General features: G+C 46.7%; 1 protein-coding gene across 13 annotated transcripts in view; it reads left to right on the top strand.

Moving 5' to 3' along the window:
* The window catches only part of LOC125526708 (uncharacterized), a 28,196-nt gene extending 8,193 nt beyond the window's left edge, over window positions 1-20,003 (top strand). For 2 of the 13 annotated variants that reach the window (XR_015598858.1, XM_087513838.1), the window contains exons 6-12: window positions 8,638-8,735; window positions 9,313-9,387; window positions 9,765-10,220; window positions 17,315-17,405; window positions 17,599-17,926; window positions 18,100-18,308; window positions 18,809-20,003. Coding sequence is in view for 1 of the 13 variants with exons in the window: in XM_087513838.1 (XP_087369964.1) it covers window positions 17,825-17,926; window positions 18,100-18,308; window positions 18,809-19,010 (513 nt within the window). In the remaining 12 variants the exon portion in view is untranslated. The remainder of the gene's footprint in view (window positions 1-8,637; window positions 8,736-9,312; window positions 9,388-9,764; window positions 10,221-17,314; window positions 17,406-17,598; window positions 17,927-18,099; window positions 18,309-18,808) is intronic. The other 11 variants (XR_015598852.1, XR_015598851.1, XR_015598853.1 and 8 more) reach the window with 11 other exon arrangements.
* The last annotated feature ends 216 nt before the right edge of the window (window positions 20,004-20,219 follow it).

Below are 20,219 nucleotides of genomic sequence, written 5' to 3'. Positions count from 1 at the left end.
GCGCCTGTCCTCGGCTCGTCCCGTGCATAATCCAGGTACGCGTCGACTGTCCAAGCTCCTGCTCACCATTGGTGGTGCTCGAGCGTGTGGTTATGGTGTCGCACAACAAGGGAACACGGGATGTGGGATTGAGACAGAGCCATAGCAACCCGTAGCAAGGCAAAGGATGCTCATCCAGACTGATAGGGAGCGGAGGTTGACACAAAGGTGGATGTTGACTTCATAGGAGTCTTAATAGTGCACTCATCAGTAAGAGCAGCATGAGCAGCACAAGCAAGAAGATCTTAAGGAAGTAGCGAAGAGGACGAAGAACTATGACGAAGAAATAAGAAATTCACTATGATGAGCCTTCACAAAGGCAATGTACTTACAATCATCGCCAGTAATGATCGACATGTTGAAGTGTTCGACCACAAGTTGAATGGTGGACCGAAAGTGCAGGAAATAAAGAAGCCATTAGAGGTAGAAGAAACCTCAAATCTCAAGGAAGTAGCGAAGAGGACCAAGATCATACATAAGAAATTCACTATGATGAGCCTTCACAAAGGCAATGTACTTGAGTCGTTGCCAGTGATGATCGACATGTAGAAGTGTTCGACCAGAAGTTGAATGGTGGACCGAAAGTGCAGGATCATGAGCACTCTCCAAAAACAAGCCGCAATCACAACTGAGGGGAAGCACTCAAACTAGGCACGAGGGGTTTGCTTATGTCCATATAGAGAGTGATGAAGATGACAAACCATGCCATCAGGAAGAGAACCTAGGTGGTGGCTACGTGTAGGCATTTTTGACATCAAGAGAGACAAACCATTGACGAACAGAAGCCACATTGAGAAGTGTGCGAAGAGTGGTCATGTGGGCCATATAGGAGCAAATGTCTCATCGTAGTCATGACCATGTTCTCACCACTAGACAAGCTTTGTAACGCTCAAGAGAATCACCAGTCTTAATCTTGTAGACCCACTTTCAAGTGATGAGACGAGCACAAGGAGGGAAATGAGATTCCACGTGTCGATGCTGGCAAGAGCATCAATCTTCGATGCCATCACATGCAGCCATCCGGGATAAACAACCTTACGATAAGATGGCTCATCAGTAAACACATCCACAACATGTGGACGATGTGTATAAAAGTCAGGAAAAGATGGAGGAATACGTGCTGGAATCATCGGGATAAACTAAGGTGATGGAGACAACAAGGAAGCCATCGGTGATGATGCTGTAGAATCCCATGATAAGCGAGGTGAGGAAATCATAGGAGATGATAGCATTGGATCTGCAATAATCGGAGAAGCAAGAGCAGTACGACGAATGGATTTGGGCCCAACAGGAGTGATAGGAGCGCCGGGAAAATTATGGAAATACTTCACTGAAAACATCGAGGAAGATGGACGAGGCTGGTAGGGACGAGACTCATCAGAAGTTATATCCCAAGAAATAGGCATCAGATGACCTACATGTTCCCAATAGCGATATCCCTTATGCTCATCGTTGTATCCTAAGAAGACACATGCAACGGACTGAGCAGTCAGTTTGGTGCGTTCACGTGGGGCAAGGACATAGCAAACACAACCAAACAATTGAAGCGCTGAATAATCAGGAAACGATCGAATAGATACTCGAAAGTAGTGCCACCCTGCAGAGCACTTGCTGAAGGTTGATGAGATAGATGGAAGTGGAGACAGACTCGGCCCAAAAGTGCGAGGGAAGAGAGGTAGTGACCATCAACGGACGAGCCGTCTCAAGAAGTTGACGATGCTTGTGCTCAGCCGCGCCATTCTGAGCATGTGCACATGGATAAGAGAACCGAATGCAAGAGTACCCTGCTCAACAAGGATTCCAGGCAACAGCTTGGGAGATATACTCTCCACTAGACTCATCACAGAACACACGAATAGACGTATAGAATTGAGTATGAAGCATGGCAACAAAATGCTTTAGATAAACCTCACTACGAGAAGAAATAAAGTATATATATATATCCAAGTAATGACTTCCTTTGGAGGCAAAGGGAGATGGACCACCGACATCAGAGTGAAGAAGGTCGAAAGGTGGCTGAGACACTGTCTTGCTATGAGTACAAGGTAATTGGGCCTGTTTACCAAGCCGACAACCTTGACGGTTTAGAGACATCGTCGGGTACGAATCCAAGCAGACCACGTCAAACTAAGGATGAGAGATCACAACTGACCCGAGGCGATGACGCCACTGCTGAAAATAATTGGTAGACAAGGCAACAGAGGCAGAGACTGGCGGCGGTGGCAGAAGAGGGACTTGATCCAGCATCCCACGTGCCTGTGCACTCTCTGTACCCTGTCGATCCGGATTGGTGTTCTTCTCTTGCTTGCGGGTTGTGGGAACGCAGTTTATTAAGCACCCCAGGTTCTCCTACTATGCGCCCTTGGCCCCGGCTTTAGGTAGCGCCTGCCCTCGGCTCGTTCCGTGCATAATCCAGGTACGCGTCGACTGTCCGAGCTCCTACTCACCATTGGTTGTGCTCGATCATGAGGTTATGGTGTCGCACAACAAGGAAACACGGGATGTGGGATTGAGACAGGGCCCATAGCAATCCGCAGCAAGGTAAAAGATGTCCATCCAGACAGGCAGGGAGCGGAGGTGGACACAAAGGTGGATGTTGACTTCATAGGAGTCTCAATAGTGCGATCTCAAGGAAGTAGCGAAGAGGACCAAGATCATGCATAAGAAATTCACTTTAATGAGCCCTCACAAAGGCAATGTACTTCATCGCCAGTGATGATCGACATGTAGAAGTGTTCGGCCACAAGTTGAATGGTGGACCGAAGTGCGGGAAATAAAGAAGCCATTAGAGGTAGAAGAAACCTCAGTCTAAGGAAGTAGCGAAGAGGACCAAGATCATACATAAGAAATTCACTATGACGAGGCTTCACAAAGGCAATGTACTTGAGTCGTTGCTAGTGATGATCGACATGTAGAAGTGTTCGACCAGAAGTTGAATGGTGGACCGAAAGTGCAGGATCATGAGCACTCTCCAAAAACCAGCCGCAAGCACAACTGAGGGGAAGCACTCAAACTAGGCACGAGGGGTTTGCTTATGTCCATATAGAGAGTGATGAAGATGACAAACCATGCCATCAGAAAGAGAACCCAGGTGGTGGCTACGTGTAGGCATTTTTGACATCAAGAGAGACAAACCATTGATGAACAGAAGCCACATTGAGAAGTGTGCAAAGAGTGGTCATGTGGGCCATATAGGAGCAAATGTCTCATCGTAGTCATGACCATGTTCTCACCACTAGACAAGCTTTGTAACGCTCAAGAGAATCACCAGTCTTAATCTTGTAGACCCACTTACAAGTGATGAGACGAGCACAAGGAGGGAAATGAGATTCCACATGCCGATGCGGGCAAGAGCATCAATCTTCGATGCCATCACATGCAGCCATTCGGGATAAACAACCTTACGATAAGATGGCGCATCAGTAGACACATCCACAACATGCGGACGATGTGTATAAAAGTGAGGAAAAGATGGAGGAACACGTGCTGGAATCATCGGGATAAACTAAGGTGATGGAGACAACAAGGAAGCCTTCGGTGATGATGTTGTAGAATCCCATGATAAGCGAGGTGAGGAAATCATAGGGATGATGGCATTGGATCTGCAATAATCGGAGAACCAGGAGCAGTACGGCGAATGGATTTGGGCCCAACAGGAGTGATAGGAGTGTCGGGAAAATTATGGAAATACTTCGCTGAAAACATCGAGGAAGATGGACGAGGCTAGTAGGGACGAGACTCATCAGAAGTTATATCCCGAGAAATAGGCATCAGATGACCTACATGTTCCCAATAGCAATACCCTTATGCTCATCGTTGTATCATAAGAAGACACACACAACGGACTGAGCAGTCAGTTTGGTGTGTTCATGTGGGGCAAGGACATAGCAAACACAACCAAACAATTGAAGCGCTGAATAATCAGGAAACGATCGAATAGATACTCGAAAGTAGTGCCACCCTGCAGAGCACTTGCTGAAGGTTGATGAGATAGATGGAAGTGGAGACAGACTCGGCCCAAAAGTGCGCGGGAAGAGAGGTAGTGACCATCAACGGGCGAGCCGTCTCAAGAAGGTGACGATGCTTGTGCTCAGCCACGCCATTCTGAGCATGTGCACATGGATAAGAGAACCGAATGCAAGAGTACCCTGCTCAACAGGGATTCCAGGCAACAGCTTGGGAGATATACTCTCCACCAGAGTCATCACAGAACACACGAATAGACGTATAGAATTGAGTATGAAGCATGGCAACAAAACGCTTATAGATAAGACCTCACTATGAGAAGAAATAAAGTATATATATCCAAGTGATGACTTCCTTTGGAGGCAAAGGGAGATGGACCACCGACATCAGAGTGAAGAAGGTCGAAAGGTGGCTGAGACACTGTCTTGCTATGAGTACAAGGTAATTCGACCCGTTTACCAAGCCGACAACCTTGACGGTTTAGAGACATCGTCGGGTACGAATCCAAGAAGACCATGTCAAACTAAGGATGAGAGATCACAACTGACCCAAGGCGATGACGCCACTGTTGATAATAATTGGTAGACAAGGCAACAGAGGTAGAGACTGGCGGTGGTGGCAGAAGAGGGACTTGATCCAGCATCCCACATGCCTGTGCACTCTCTGTACCCTGTCGATCCGGATTGGTGTTCTTCTCTTGCTTGCGGGTTGTGGGACACACACTTGATTAAGCACCCCAGGTTCTCCTACTGTGCGCCCTTGGCCCCGGCTTTAGGTAGCGCCTGTCCTCGGCGAATTCCTAACTCCTCAGTCAGAACAAAGTCCTCAGTGACCAGAAGAACTGCGTCTCTGTCACTGAAGAAATTGACTGAACTGTATGAGATTTCCAATGGCTTCACTCGAAGGGATTGGTAGGTGTAGGATTTGAGTTGAGCATCACTTGGAAATTTTCTCCTTAGTATTTCCTCGACCCCCTTTAACAGTACGGTGTTTCCTATGACTCAATAAAGAGAAAATGAAACTACGAAAACAAAAGTCTTCACGCTTCATGTTCCTCGAATGAATACCAAGTCTTCAGAGTTACACCAATTTCTTCACTTTCAAAGTCTTCAGAAATTCTTCAGAATATCAAAGTCTTCAGTCGAAGAACTTCATTTTTAGGGGTCGACTTTCTCTGTAAATATCAAACTCCTCATAGACTTATAGACCTGTGTACACTCATAACCACATTAGATCCTTAACCTATAAGTCTTCAATACACCAAAATCACTAAGGGGCACTAGATGCACTTACAATATCCCTTATGCTCATCGTTGTATCCTAAGAAGACACACGCAACGGAATGAGCAGTCAGTTTGGTGCGTTCACGTGGGGCAAGGACATAGCAAACACAACTAAACAATTGAAGCACTGAATAATCAGGAAACGATCGAATAGATGCTTGAAAGTAGTGCCACCCTGCAGAGCACTTGCTGAAGGTTGATGAGATAGATGGAAGTGGAGACAGACTCGGCCCAAAAGTGCGAGGGAAGAGAGGCAGTGACTATCAATGGACGAGTTGTCTCAAGAAGGTGACGATGCTTGTGCTCAGCCACGCCATTCTGAGCATGTGGACATGGATAAGAGAACCGAATGCAAGAGTACCCTGCTCAATAAGGATTCCAGGAAACAGCTTGGGAGATATACTCTCCACCAGAGTCATCACAGAACACACGAATAGACGTATAGAATTGAGTATGAAGCATGGCAACAAAACGCTTATAGATAAGACCTTACTACGAGAAGAAATAAAGTATATATATCCAAGTGATGACTTCCTTTGGAGGCAAAGGGAGATGGACCACCGACATCAGAGTGAAGAAGGTCGAAAGGTGGCTGAGACACTGTCTTGCTATGAGTACAAGGTAATTGGACCTGTTTACCAAGCCGACAACCTTGACGGTTTAGAGACATCGTCGGGTACGAATCCAAGAAGACCACGTCAAACTAAGGATGAGATATCACAACTGACCCAAGGCGATGATGCCACTGCTGAAAATAATTGGTAGACAAGGCAACAGAGGCAGAGACTGGCGGCGGTGGCAGAAGAGGAACTTGATCCAGCATCCCACGTGCCTGTGCACTCTCTGTACCCTGCCGATCCGGATTGGTGTTCTTCTCTTGCTTGCGGGTTGTGGGACACGCACTTGATTAAGCACCCCAGGTTCTCCTACTGTCCGCCCTTGGCCCCGGCTTTAGGTAGCACCTGTCCTCGGCTCGTCCCGTGCATAATCCAGGTACGCGTCGACTGTCCGAGCTCCTGCTCACCATTGGTTGTGCTTGAGCATGCGGTTATGGTGTCGCACAACAAGGAAACACGGGATGTGAGATTGAGACAGGGCCCATAGCAACCCGCAGCAAGGTAAAAGATGCCCATCCAGACAGGCAGGGAGCGGAGGTGGACACAAAGGTGGATGTTGACTTCATAGGAGTCTCAATAGTGCGCTCATCAGTAAGAGCAACACGAGCAAGATCTCAAGGAAGTAGCAAAGAGGACCAAGATCATGCATAAGAAATTCACTTTAACGAGCCTTCACAAAGGCAATGTACTTCATCATCGCCAGTGATGATCGACATGTAGAAGTGTTCGGCCACAAGTGGAATGGTGGACCGAAGTGCGGGAAATAAAGAAGCCATTAGAGGTAGAAGAAACCTCAATCTCAAGGAAGTAGCGAAGAGGACCAAGATCATACATAAGAAATTCACTATGACGAGCCTTCACAAAGGCAATGTACTTAGAGTCGTCGCCAGTGATGATCGACATGTAGAAGTTTTCGACCACAAGTTGAATGGTTCACCGGAAGTGCAGGATCACGAGCACTTGCCAAAAACCCAGCCGCAATCACCACTGAGGCGAAGCTCTCAAACCAGACACAAGGTGTTTGCTTAGAGCCATATAGAGAGTGATGAAGATGACAAACCATGCCATCAAGAAGAGAACCCAGGTGGTGGCTACATGTAGGCCAACGGCGAATAGAAGCCACATTGAGAAGTGCGCGAAGAGTGATCATGTGGGCCATATAGGAGCAAATGTCTCATCATAGTCATGACCATGTTCTCACCACTAGACAAGCTTTGTAATGCTCAAGAGAATCACCAGTCTTAACCTTGTAGACCCACTTACGAGTGATGAGACGAGCACGAGGACGGAAATGAGTTCCACGTGCCGATGCGTGCAAGAGCATCAATCTTCAATGCCATCACATGCAGCCATTCTGGATGAACAACTCTCATGATAAGTCGTCCCGGGAAGAGCCGCACAGTGACCATAGCGGTCAATAGGCTGAAGCGGGCGAGCTCGGAAGCCATAAGTAGGCTGAGTTGGAGCCGGTGCCTTGCCAATAAAAGAAAACATAGTAGTCAAGTGAGATGGCTCATCAGAAGAATCCACAACACGCGGACCACGAGACATAGTAAATGAGAAAACCATCAGAGGTAGACCTCTATCACAAGAAAGTCGAGAAGAGGGCCCAGGTTAGACATAAGAAACTGCTCACTAAGACGTACCTTCACAAAGGCAATATACTCGGGGTCGTCGCCATTGATGATCATGTCATCAACATATAGAAAAGGAGAGTCCGACCACGATCAGAAAAATATATCCATCAGAGGTAGAAAAGACCTTTGTCCTAAGAAAGTATTGAAAAGGGCCAAGATCAGACATCAGAAACTGCTCACTAAGACGTGCCTTCACAAAGGTGTCACCATTCATGATCATGTCACCAACATTCTAACCTATAATGAGGCTCGCCAACTCGGCCTCCTGGTGCTCCCCCAGATTGAAGCTTTGTTGGCCATTTGATAGAGCTGCTTTTGGTCAATTGGTTCATTACGGCCATCAGATTTGTTCTGCCAGTTTTCACCGCACGGTTAGTTTTCAGTATTATGACCGGTGGGCTCGTTCTTTCTCCTTATTGGCTGGGTGAGCCCTTCGTGGGTGTGAGCAACCTTGTCCTCGCACGCCACGTGTCGTGCGGCTCGTCGTGGGCGTCTCCGCTGCTACATGCAAACCCCATTTGAACCCTAGCCTCCCATCACAACCACCACATCTGTCCCTCCACCCCTCGTCCGTCGTCGTCCATCTCCACCTCCTATCCCGGCTCCTCTTGTACCTCTCATTTTCCTCCTTACCTCCCCATTGCTTGCCCCCTTTCCCTGGGCGACAGGGTCTTAACGGCGGGGGTGGAGTAGGGAGGGTCATTAGGCTAGCGGCGGAGGGATGAAGCAGTGAGGCCCGAGCTCTAGGCGGTGCACACATTGCGGACTCTAGACTCTTGTGTTGTTGATTGGGTTTTGGTGCTCTATGCTTACAAACTTTTGGGATTTTGTCAATGCCAAGGTATGTGATTGGTTTCTCCACTTCCACCCTATGATTTGCAATTTCCCCATATGATGCATTGATACCATTTCATTGTGTGATTTTTCTGCTGAAAATAGTCATCGGGTTTTCAAGTGTAGGCATCATGAGCCCAGTTAGTGTTCCTGGTTTATGAATTTAAGAATACGTTCTCATCTCCCTGCTATCTATATTCCATTGTTTTAGATTTAAAAGTGCTTTAGATGAATTTTTTTGAGGCAAACTTTCCATTTCAGGCATCATTTCTAAGTATATGGCATCCACGAATTTCCCGATAGTTTGTTCTGCACCATGCTGCCTCATGTAGGATTTTGGCGCTCGTGATTTACCTTAGGTGACCTGCTCCCAGTCCTTCCCTCCCCTCTGACCTCTCTCCCTCTCTGTATGATGTTTTGTTGTGTTTTGGTTCAAATTTGACATGACTTTTTGATTGATGCTTGGTTTAGAAAGGAACAAGTTCTAGAATTGGTAGAAGAGTCATATGTCATCCTTTGTATTTTTTGCCAAGATGAATGCTTCATAACAGGTGTATGGAAGCACAAAAGTAGAATCATATAAACTGCAGTTGCAGTATCAGCAATAAGCAAGGGACATATCACATGTTTCTATCAAAACTGTGTATAAATTTAAGAGCTTAGCAAGAGAATAGTATCTCTGTTCCGGGAGAAAAATTTAAGTGCTTAGCAAGAGAATAGTATCTCTATAAATTTTAGAGCTTAGTTTTTTGCATATGCATGTAACAGCAACTCTTTTGTGTTCTGGTCTTAAATATCCTATTCATGATACAGTAATTTGCATCAAGCTTACTATGTTGAATTTTGGTAAGGGCAATCCCATTGTTTATGCATCTTCTTTAACAAAGAACGATATTTGGGGTATCATCTGAGATGTGCTTGATTAATGTCTTTCAGGCAATGTGTGATGCCATTTGCAACCTTCTTGTTGAGCAAGCTGAAACAGGAGTAACTCCATTAATCATTCTGTAGGTATGTTAATAATCATTATGTCACATTGTAATCCATCACAAGAATCATCTCTCCTATTTCATTCTCTGAATTTCTGTACTGCTGATGCTTACATATATGTATATTTTGCTTCTGCTTGATGTGTCTCGTGCCTGATCCGGTATTGATGATCTATGTGGCCAAAAAAAAAAATGCATTGCCTGTGAATTTGTCTAAAGATGCATTATGATATCCAGCTGTGTTGGTATGGCTGAAAAATATGGCTACAGAGTATTATTGATGGTTATTTTGCATGTTGGGTCATGTTAGTAATGTGCTTTGAAATTATTTCCCCTCCTTGTCTCAGTTTTGTTTTTCTTTAAGCAATATTATGGTATAAATATACGTGTATTTTTTAGGCAGTGTTATGGTAGCTGCAGGAGTGGGCGGTACTCAGCTGCCGACAGGCGCTGATGACAGTGGCCGAGCTAGACTCCGTCAGGGACAGGGCGTGCATGTATGTCGAGGTGCTCCAGGGCAGCATGTGGGGCAGTTGTCTCTGGTCTCATTTGAGTTTTGCTTCTGAGCTATTATCGATTTCCCATTTCTTTTGTCTGCACTAGAAGATTGACCATGTTGGAGGCTGTTAAGGCGCAGGATTCATCTCACCAATCGATTTCCCATTTCTGAGTCGTTAGATTGTCCGATGACCAAACCAGTTGCCGAGCAAACATTGTCGCCGATGCAGGAGCTGAACGCCGAAGGGTAGATCTGTGAGGCGCAGGGGGCAGCGGTTGCGGAGGGAGGAGGTTTACCATGGGCATCCAAGTAGTCGATTGGTGAGATGAATCCTGAACCCCCTGGCTGGACCAAAGGTATGGCAGTATGTAGTTGTACGACTCTTGAATTTTAATCATGGTAGTCTGAAGGATACCTACCACACAAGCTGTACATGGAGGTAGCATGACTTCTTAGTAAGAACTGGGTCTGCTACAAGATTATATGATTATATCAGGAACTTAGATACTGAAAGGGTTAAGCAATTTGGTTGTGATAGCATTTTCCAAGCATGAACACTTCAGCCACTTCTTGACAGTACTGAATAAACATGTGCGAATTTCAATGCTTGTGTTACCTTGAAAACAAGTCTTACTGCATAGGTAAGAAAATATAATCAGAGTGCAAATTTGAATGCCTGTGTTACCTTGGAAACAAATGCTAAAACATAGTTAAGAAAATACAATCAGAGTGCGAATTTGAATGCTTGTTTTACCTTGAAGAATGCTACAGCATAGTTACTTAACTGATACAGAGTGAGGATTAAGTAATTTGCATTATGTGAGGATTAAGTGCTACCACCAGAAAATCCAATCTAAAAGTCCAGTGATGCAGGTCGGGATGGAAAGCAAGATCATGAAGTGTAACTAGCCCTAGGTAGTAGGTGGACTGTAAATAATTGTAAGTCGAAGTTGTGCGACAAAACCACAAGAGGCTTATTTAGGATTGATACAAGTGAAACTGGAACAGCCTCTGGATCTAAGGGCTATTCCGTGGCCTGGAGGTGCTTGGGGGTCGACGGGTTGTCGATGGTGCGGCGCCGTTGCCGCAGCAGTAGTAGAAGATAGCAGGGATTAGAGATAGAGAACAAATATTAGGGAAACTAGACTTTGTTGATTATTGCTTGCGTCTATGCTTACACGGGTAGGTCCTTTATAAAGGACATGGACTACTACTTTGACATACTTTGGACTCTAATAGGAATCTGACTCAAATACTACCTTAATAGAATCTGGAGACTACCAAAATAGATGCATCCTTTTAGGACATCGAACTGCCCTTGTCTAGCCACAGCCTAACCTGCCCCTGCTGCCTTGCGCCTTCCATAATGAATTCCCCACGTAACATCTCTCCCTCGACAAGCAGCTCCTCCTCGAGCTGATAATCTGGATACTGCTTGATGAAGTCAGCAAGGGGCTCCCAAGTGGCATCCATTTCTGAAGAACCGACCCATTGAACAAGCACATGCTTCACTCCTCTGCGCATGCATGAGCTTAATACTTTGGCAGGCTCCGGAATGACGCGGCCATCCTGAATTAATGGCAATGGTGGTGTCACATCAGGAGCGACGCCATGGAATTTCTTCAAAAGACTCACATGGAAGACATCATGTACTCGAGAGCCTTCTGGAAGATCCAGCTTGTAGGCAATAGAACCAACGGGCTCCAGAATCTTGTAAGGTCCATAAAAGCATTGAGCTAACTTGCCACGTGTATGGCCTGTCAATGAAGTAGCTTGCTTGTGGTGAAGGCGCAACCATGCCCACTCACCAACATCAAATGACAGATCCTTATGATGGTCATCATCATACTTCTTGCCGCGTTGTTGGGCTTGGAAGTAGACGCTCCGAACCTCCTGTAGAAACTGATCACGTTCTTGCAAAGCTGTCCCTACTAACTCAACTTTGGCTTCGCCCCTGTTATAAGTTGGTAGAGCAGGAGGGTCACGGCCATAGACCACCTTGAAAGGAGTATCACGAAGCGAAGAATGATATGATGTGTTGTAGCAGTATTCTGCCCAAGGAAGCCAGTCCAGCCACTGCCTAGGTCGATCTCCTGTCATGCACCGAAGGTACATAGAAATCACCTTGTTCACCACCTCGATCTGGCCATCGTACTGAGGGTGAAACGCTAAACTCATATGCAAGCAAACTTCGGACTGAGGGTGAAACATTGAACTCATATGCAAGCAAACTCCAGAAAGGCGGAAGATGTCATGCCAGAAATTGTTGGTAAAGACAGGGTCACGGTCACTTACGATGGACTGTGGAAGCCCATGGAGCCGAACAATACCGTCAAAGAAAGCGCATGCCACCGGGATAGCAGTGTACAGATGTGCCAATGGTATGAAGTGTGCATATTTGGAGAAGCAATCAACAATAGAAAGGATCACTGTCTCGCCATGGACGCAGGGAAGGGCCTCAATAAAATCCATTGAGATATCCGACCAGATCGACGCGGGTACTATCAGAGGCTGAAGGAGACTAGCAGGATGAAGAGTCTCAGTCTTGTTCCGTTGACAAATCTGGCAGGAACGTACCAATTCTTGCACCAATGCATGGTCACCTGGTATGTGGAAGGTCTCTTGCAAGCGATAAAGTGTCTTCTGAATGCCCTCATGAGCTGCATGGGCCTGTTCTAGTAAAAGAAGCTACCAATGGCGATGATGGAAGCACATAAACATGTCGACAATGCAAGATCAGATCATCACAACACGACCAAGGGTCACCGAGCTCACCAGACATAATACAGTCACGCAAAGCAGATAGCTCGGTAGATGTCACAATCTCATTGCGCAAGTCATCAAAAAGAGCAAATTGCGGTGATGAGATGGCACAAACTGTGACAAGGCTATCATCAGAGTCATGTCGAGACAGTGCATCGGCGATGGTGTTAAGGCGCCCACGGTACTCCATTGTGAAGTCGTAGCCAAATAACTTGCTCAACCCATTGATGTTGTGGAATTGTCGAAAGCCGTTGGTCTAAGATGAACTTGAGACTGTAGTGGTCAGTGTGGACAGTGAATGCACGTCCCCACAAGTATGGCCGCCAATGCCGCACAACTTGGACTAGTCCGATTAGCTTCCCTCTCATAGTTTGCCAACTTAGCATGATGCGGTGCTATGGGCTGACTGTAGAAAGCTGACGGACCATCACCCTAGTGAAGAACCGCGCCAAAGCCGAAGCTGGAAGCATCACACTTGATGAAGCGAGGCATCTGAAGGACTGGGATTGTAATGAGGGCAGCCTTGAGTGCACCAAATGCGGCCTGAGCTTCTGCACACCAGCGAAATCCCTCCTTCAGTAGTTTGGTGAGCGGGGCTGCGATGGTACCAAAGTCCTTGATGAACTCGCGGTAATAACCTGCAAGGCCAAGAAAACCTTGTAGCGCACGCACCGACCGTGGGTTTGGCCAATCTGCCACAGCACGGACCTTGTTGACATCCATGGCCACACCATCTGCAGAAATCACATGGCCGAGGTATGCCACAGATGCAATCCCAAATGTGCACTTAGACCATTTGAGAAAGAGATTATGCTGCTGCCTAACTTGAAACACAAGATGAAGATGGCGGAGGTGCTCTGACCATGATGAGCTACAAATCAAGATATCATCAAAGAAGACGAGGACAAAATGGCGGAGGAAGGGCCGAAGGATCTCGTTCATCATGGCCTGGAAAGTTGTCAGGGCATTGGTCAGACCAAAAGGTATGACTAGGAACTCATAGTGGGCATCATGCGTGCGAAAGGCTATCTTCGCGATGTCATCTGGGTACATGCGCACTTAGTGATAACCAGAACGCAAATCGAGCTTCGTGAAGAAGCGCGATGATGAGGACATGACTACACACCCTCGCCTCTATCACGCGCGCCATGAAGCTCGTCAAGAAGTGTATCCACCACCGGAATTGGAAACTTGCCCTTAATCGTCTGCTCATTGAGAGCACAATAGTCAACACAAAGGACCACGAGCCATCTTGCTTCCTAACAAGAACTGGTGAGGAAAAAGTTGAATCATTGATGCGAATAATGCCCTGCTGCAACATTTCGGTGCACTGGCGCTCAATCTCGTCCTTCTGCAGTTGTGGATAGCGGTAGGGCCGTACAGCGACCGGAGACCCATCAGTCTGCAGTTGAATTCGGTGATCATGTGCACGGGCAGGTGGCAAGGTGGAAGGCTTGGTGAAGATGTCGTCAAATTCTGCGAGCAGTTCAGTCATCAAATCCTCAGGCTCGGGAGCAACCAAAGCACGGACAACAGCCGATCGTGGCAAGACACGATATGTCCATGTCACAGGTTGGCCCTCCCAGTGGAATGACGCGGTCATGTTGTCGAAGTCCCAGAGGATACGACCCAAATTACGCAACCAGCTAATACCAAGAACAATATCAAAGCTGCCAAGGGGTATGGCAAAACAGTCTGTTGCGAAGTTGTTGCTCCCCAATATGCAATGGAAGGCCACGACAAACTCCACCACTGGCCACTTGGTTGCCATTAGCAACCACACACGTAGGCAAGGACAAGGACGTGGGGTCAAACCAGCGCGGGCCAGAGCGCTCTCATCGATGAAATTGCGGGTCGAACCTGTATCTAGAAGCGCTGTGAAGAGTGAATTACCAATCAGAACCTCTAGCTGCAAGGTGTCGGTCACCTGGATGCTTCACAGACCGGTCATAGCTTGGATAGACACCTTCACACAGTTCTCTTCCTCGGGCAGTGTCTCAAAATCATCATTGAAAGATGTATCAACCTCAATCGAAAACAGACTGGCGCAACGGTGACCGCGCACAAACTGTTCGTCACAATTAAAGCAGAGGCCTTGCTTTCGGCATTCTGCAATCTCTGTGGGAGAGGGACGACGAAAGGTGCGGCCGGCCTGCATGGTGGCTGCTGCAATGGTTACCCCGGGTACAGTTGGTCCTCCAAGCTGTTATTTGGTGGCAGGAATCGGCAGAGATGGTCGTGTGAACGAACGAGACGATCGAGGAGTGGTTGCTATGGAGGATCGAGTCGGATATGCACGACGTTCATATGCAAGTGCAAGGCTGATGGCATCATCAAGGTCCTCGGGATGAGCTAGTTCCACATCTGTGCGCAAGGGCTCGGGCAGGCCCATGGTGAATAATTCCACTTCAGTCTCGACTGACTGAGGGGGCGCGAGGTGTAGCAGATGAGTGAACCGTTCCTGGTAGTCAGTGACGTTGCCATTGGACGGACAACGTGCTACAGCCCCAAGCTTATTGCTGTGTGCAGGTGGTCCAAATTTCTTGGCACACAACTGCTTAAAGAGATCCCAAGATGGGCGGCCCTTTGCTTTGGCATACTTGTGATACCATAGGTGAGCATCGCCAGTGAGATGGAACGATGCCAGCCAAACCTGACTTGCATCTGGAGTGCACTAACCTTCAAAAAATTGCTCGCCGAAGGGTCTTCCTTGCCATCAAATAGTAGAAACTCTAGCTTGGCATACTTTGGTACATGGGGCGAAGCACCTGGGTGAAGCAATTAAGTGTTGGTTTGGGACGAATGATGATGGGTCGAAGTGGGCAAAGCTATATGATGGAGGCGGGTAGTTTGGAAGCTGTTGTTTTGCTGGGTCTGGAGGGATAGAGATAATTGGTTTGTTGTGCTGGATTGGGTAGGACAGGGGTACTGGTGGGGTGCAAAGTAGTATGGCGAGTAGGGCTGGTAGGGTGTTTGCAAAGGGGACATGGTAGGCACTAGCGATGGCGGATTGACGGCGGCAGTGGCTGAAAGTGAGGCGCTGGCGGAGACAGCTGATGCTACACCAGAGAATGTGATTGATTCAATAACAGAGGTAGGCAGAGGACCCAGGATCCGAGTTGACATATCACAGAGTTGTTCCTGGAGGGCCGCGAGTTGCTCTTGATGCAGCACCCATGTTTTGGCGCCAGGAAGCGCGATCTCATGCTCGGTGTTGTCCCCAGGGCCAGACATGGAATCTGATACCACATTGGAACAACCTCTGGATCTAAGGGCTATTTCGTGGCCTGGAGGTGCTTGGGGGCCGACGGGTTGTCGACGGTGCGGCATCGTCGCCGCTGCAATAGTAGAAGGTAGCAGGGATTAGAGATAGAGAACAGGGATCAGGGAAACTAGACTTTGTTGATTATTGCTTGCCTCTAAGAGCATATCCAATTGAAGATGTAGATGCAAAAATAACTAACTTTTGCATCTCCGAGGTCTAAAAACCCTTCTCCAACAGATGATGTAGATGCAAAAAAATACATCTTCGCCTTCCGGAGATGTAAATTACAACAACTCGCGGTGCAAATTTGCATCTCCGCCATATGGAGAGGTAAAAACGTAACCGCCCGCCAACTGCCCAACTGTCATTCATTTCACTTCCGCGCGAACAGCCGCCGCCCGCCCAACTCCGCTGCCGGCCGAATTCGTCCAAATTCGCTGCCGTTGCCGCCCGCCCGACCCTTCCGGCACCCCGCCGCTGGTTTCGACCGCCGGCCGTCGCCGCACGCCGCGGATCGGGTGTTTTTCCGCAGCCGCTCAATTCCACTGCCACCACTCGATTCCATCGTTGCTGCCGCCCCGGCCGCATCACTGCACCGCCGCCGCCCTGCCCGCATCACCGGCGGCATCCCCGCCCCGCCCGCATCACCGGCCGCATTCCCGCACCGTCGCAGTGCCCGCATTACCAGCCGCATCCCCGCACCGCCGCCGCTCGATTCCACCACCGCCGCCGCCCCGCACTCCCGTCGCCGCTCGATCCGGCCGCAGCCCCGCACCGCCGCCCCGCTCGCAGCCTCGCCCCGCCATCCGCAGCCCCGCACCGCCGCCTCGCCCACCGCTGCCGCCTGAGTACTAGTTAAAATACAATTTTACATCTCCATTTGCATCTTTTATTGGAGTTGCTCTTTTACATCTCCGTTTTGCATCATCTATTGCAGTTGGCCCTTTTGTGGAGATGCAAAAAGCACTTTTTGGAGATGTAAATTTTTACATCTTCAAATTTGCATCTTCTATTGGAGATGCTCTAAGCTTACACTGGTAGGTCCTTTATATAGGACATGGACTAGTACTACTTTGACATACTTCGGACTCTAATAGGAATCTGACTCAAATACTACCTTACTAGAATCTGGAGACTACCAAAACAGATGCATCCTTCTACGACATCGAACTGCCCTTGTCTAGCCACAGCCTAACCTGCCCCTGCTGCCTTGCGCCTTCCATAATGAATTCGTCACGTAATAGAAACTACTTCCTGCTCTAGCATGTTTTGACTTTTTTTTTCAACATATGATTTTCGTCTTTTTAAAACAGGCATTACCTGGTAATTACATCTCGGCTACTCTAATGGTGGCCTTCATAGTAAATATACAGATCAATACTCCTCGGAAGTACTTCATAGTATATGTTCAAAATCTTGCAGATGATGACTTCTTGGAAACGAAACAGGTTGCAAGTTCATCTGTATCACCCAAATCAAGAGAGGCAAGTAATGTTTGCAAGAAAAAGAAAAGGTACCGCACCTCCAAATGTTCAAGACTCTCTTTCCTCCCTTAGCATGTTTTTGCCTTTTGGATTAATATATTGTAGGTTATTTTTGAATAGTATCTAGAGAAATTATGTGATGGTGTATTGACTGTATTCCCCTTCTCGTGCTATTGTGTTTTTTTATGTAACATCTTATCTTAAAAAAATCTGATATTTAAGTTTGCAAGGAAAGAGAAGACAATGGAACATCAGGCCATTTCTGTGAAAGATTGCAAGTTTAAAGAGATTAATGAACTGAAAGCCCAAACGAACCAAGGGTACTAAAATATGGCTCGAAGGCTGAAACCAGTGAAACAGAGCCATGGCTCGGGGTGTCAATGTCCATGCCGGTCCGTGGATCGGGAAACTTGCTTTCCGTGAATTGCGACAGCAACCGAGTTAATGCATGGATGGGGTGCAGGATACAATTATCTCCTACCTCATGCACGTGGATCCTTCCAGGGAGAGCGGTGGCCTCGGCGGACAAACTTCTGTACGAAACAAGAAGGTAGGTGCTGAAGATGGAGTTTTTGATGCAGCCAATTAGATTGCTCGAATATGACCAATTTCTATGTGTTCTGAGTGAATTTTTTTTGCGGGTGACCAATTTCTATGTGTTCCGAGTGATTTCGATAGTGTACCCTGATATGGATCTTACATTTTGCCGATTTTGTTACGCAGTACATGCTGAAAGAGGTGACTGACAGCTCCGATGGAGCCTCTGCACTACCCAGTCGTTGCACTGGTTATGGAACAGCTGGTGCCCATGAGGAAAGTGAGTGCGGACGGGGAGATCTGTGTGGCGGAGGCGGCGACGAATGCATTCGCTGCAAGGATCTGAGCAGCCGATTAAGCAGGACGACCCGAAAGCTCCTGGGGTGGACGAGAAGGTATGGCATTATGCAGATGTGCAATTTGTAGGGACACATTGGGCTATTCATATGTAAAAGCGAGACAGTATATGAGTGGTGATTTTTTTGAATGATTTCATATGTAAGTGGAAAATTGTAGCAACCAGGAACGTGCTGTGTTTGACCCACCAAAATTGGAGGAATCAGTCTTGTTTGCTGTGAACTATGGACATAGTCTACCCCTGAGTAAAGAAAGTGTCAGATTTAGTATAACAGTTTTGTGCTCTTGTTGATCCTGATTGTTGTCTGGTGTTTGATTCTAAGCCTTAAGTATGAAAAGAATGGACAAATTAATAAGTTAGCTCGTACATTTGTTAAAATCTGTTGCGTGATCTGAACTGCATGGCTGTAGCAATGCATCCTGAGTAAACTGTTGTGCGGCGCACCAGAGTGTTCAATTTTTTTGTTCTAAAATGACTTGTGGTGTTTATGTGATATATTACACCTGACACTCGTTGTTTACATGGATTATTTTGCAGAGTGGGGATTGGTGCTGCCGCATCAGGCAGGATGTTGTGTCCTAATCGAGCTAATGCACTCGAGAAGGCGATTTGCGGTTTTGCCAAAAATCCTGGAGACAATTTGATAGTTTCAAAATTGGGTACAAGCTTTGATCTGCGCTGCAATCTTGGCAGGGAATCACCGGCAACGGCAGATGAGGAAGAGGTAGACATCGGGTAGTGGAAGAGCACCGTCGATCTGGTTTCTCTTAATGGACTGCAGATGAGTGACCGATCTGGCCGGAGTTGGATTTAGCCGGAAGGCGAGGGAAAAGTATATGGTGCACCGCTGCTTGTGGTGCTGCCGGTGCACCGGACGTCGTAGCGTATTAAACAATGTTTCAAAAAATCTGGAAAAAAATGAAGCACATTGACACAACATTGGTCTATGTTGTCGCAAAATTTCAAATCAAAATTCAAAATACTTGACAAGATACAAAATGACAATTTTAGCCAAAAATCCAAATTGGTGTCCAGGCTCATCTGCTCCCGGTCAGAAAAAAATTTGAAACAAATACTACGAAAATTCAAAAAAATCTAATTTTTTTGTGTGGTAGATAATTTGATGCGCAACTCATTTGAATATCTGAGCAGCTCTCGGCAAAAAAGACAAACCGGGTCAAAACAGTGTGTTAACAGTAAACTTTTTTGTATTTTTTGCAGAGAGCTACTCAATTGTCCAAATGAGTTGAAATTTGTAGCGAACCTCACGCATCAAATTATCTATCACCCAAAAAATTTGGAATTTTTTGAATTTTTTAGTATTTGTTTTGATTTTTTTTTGTCAGCGCGGGTGCAGCTGAGTCCGGGAGCAAAAAACGCCGCACTCAATTTTAGCATCAATCTGATAATGGGCCAAATTTAAAGCCCAACTTCTGTTGTATACTATTCAATGTAGATTTTGTGATTTTTGTACCTTGAGAAATATTTTCAATTTTGAGTTGAATTTTTGCGACGACATAGACGGATGTTGTGTGAATGTGCTATATTTTCTTCCAATTTTTTTTGAACATTTGTGAACAAGCTACGGGCATCCGGTGCACCGGTAGCACCACAAGCACCGGTGCACCAGATACTTTCCCAAGAGGTGAGGCATGCACTAGAAGATAGTAACTGCAACAATGACAATAAATAATCTTTTTTTGAGAGAGGTGACAATAAATAAATTTTTTGAGGGAATGACAATAAATAAATAAAATGAGCAGTATAACAATAATATATATTTTGAGGAATATGACAATAAATAAATGGGTTGTTAATGTTCTGTTAGTCAAAAATCTCTCCGTTCACGGTCCATTTCATGACTGACTTCCGAGCCATGGCTTCATGTTACTTGTAGCCAGATGTGGGCAATGGGTCATGCAGAAATTAATAATACGTCAACTATACC

This window comes from Triticum urartu, chromosome 3A (genome assembly GCF_056163025.1).
Source record: "Triticum urartu cultivar PI428250 chromosome 3A, HENAU_Tu73, whole genome shotgun sequence".
Taxonomy (NCBI): domain Eukaryota; kingdom Viridiplantae; phylum Streptophyta; class Magnoliopsida; order Poales; family Poaceae; genus Triticum; species Triticum urartu.
Note: the sequence above shows the minus strand (reverse complement) of the source record. Positions and strands in the feature narration are given on the sequence as shown.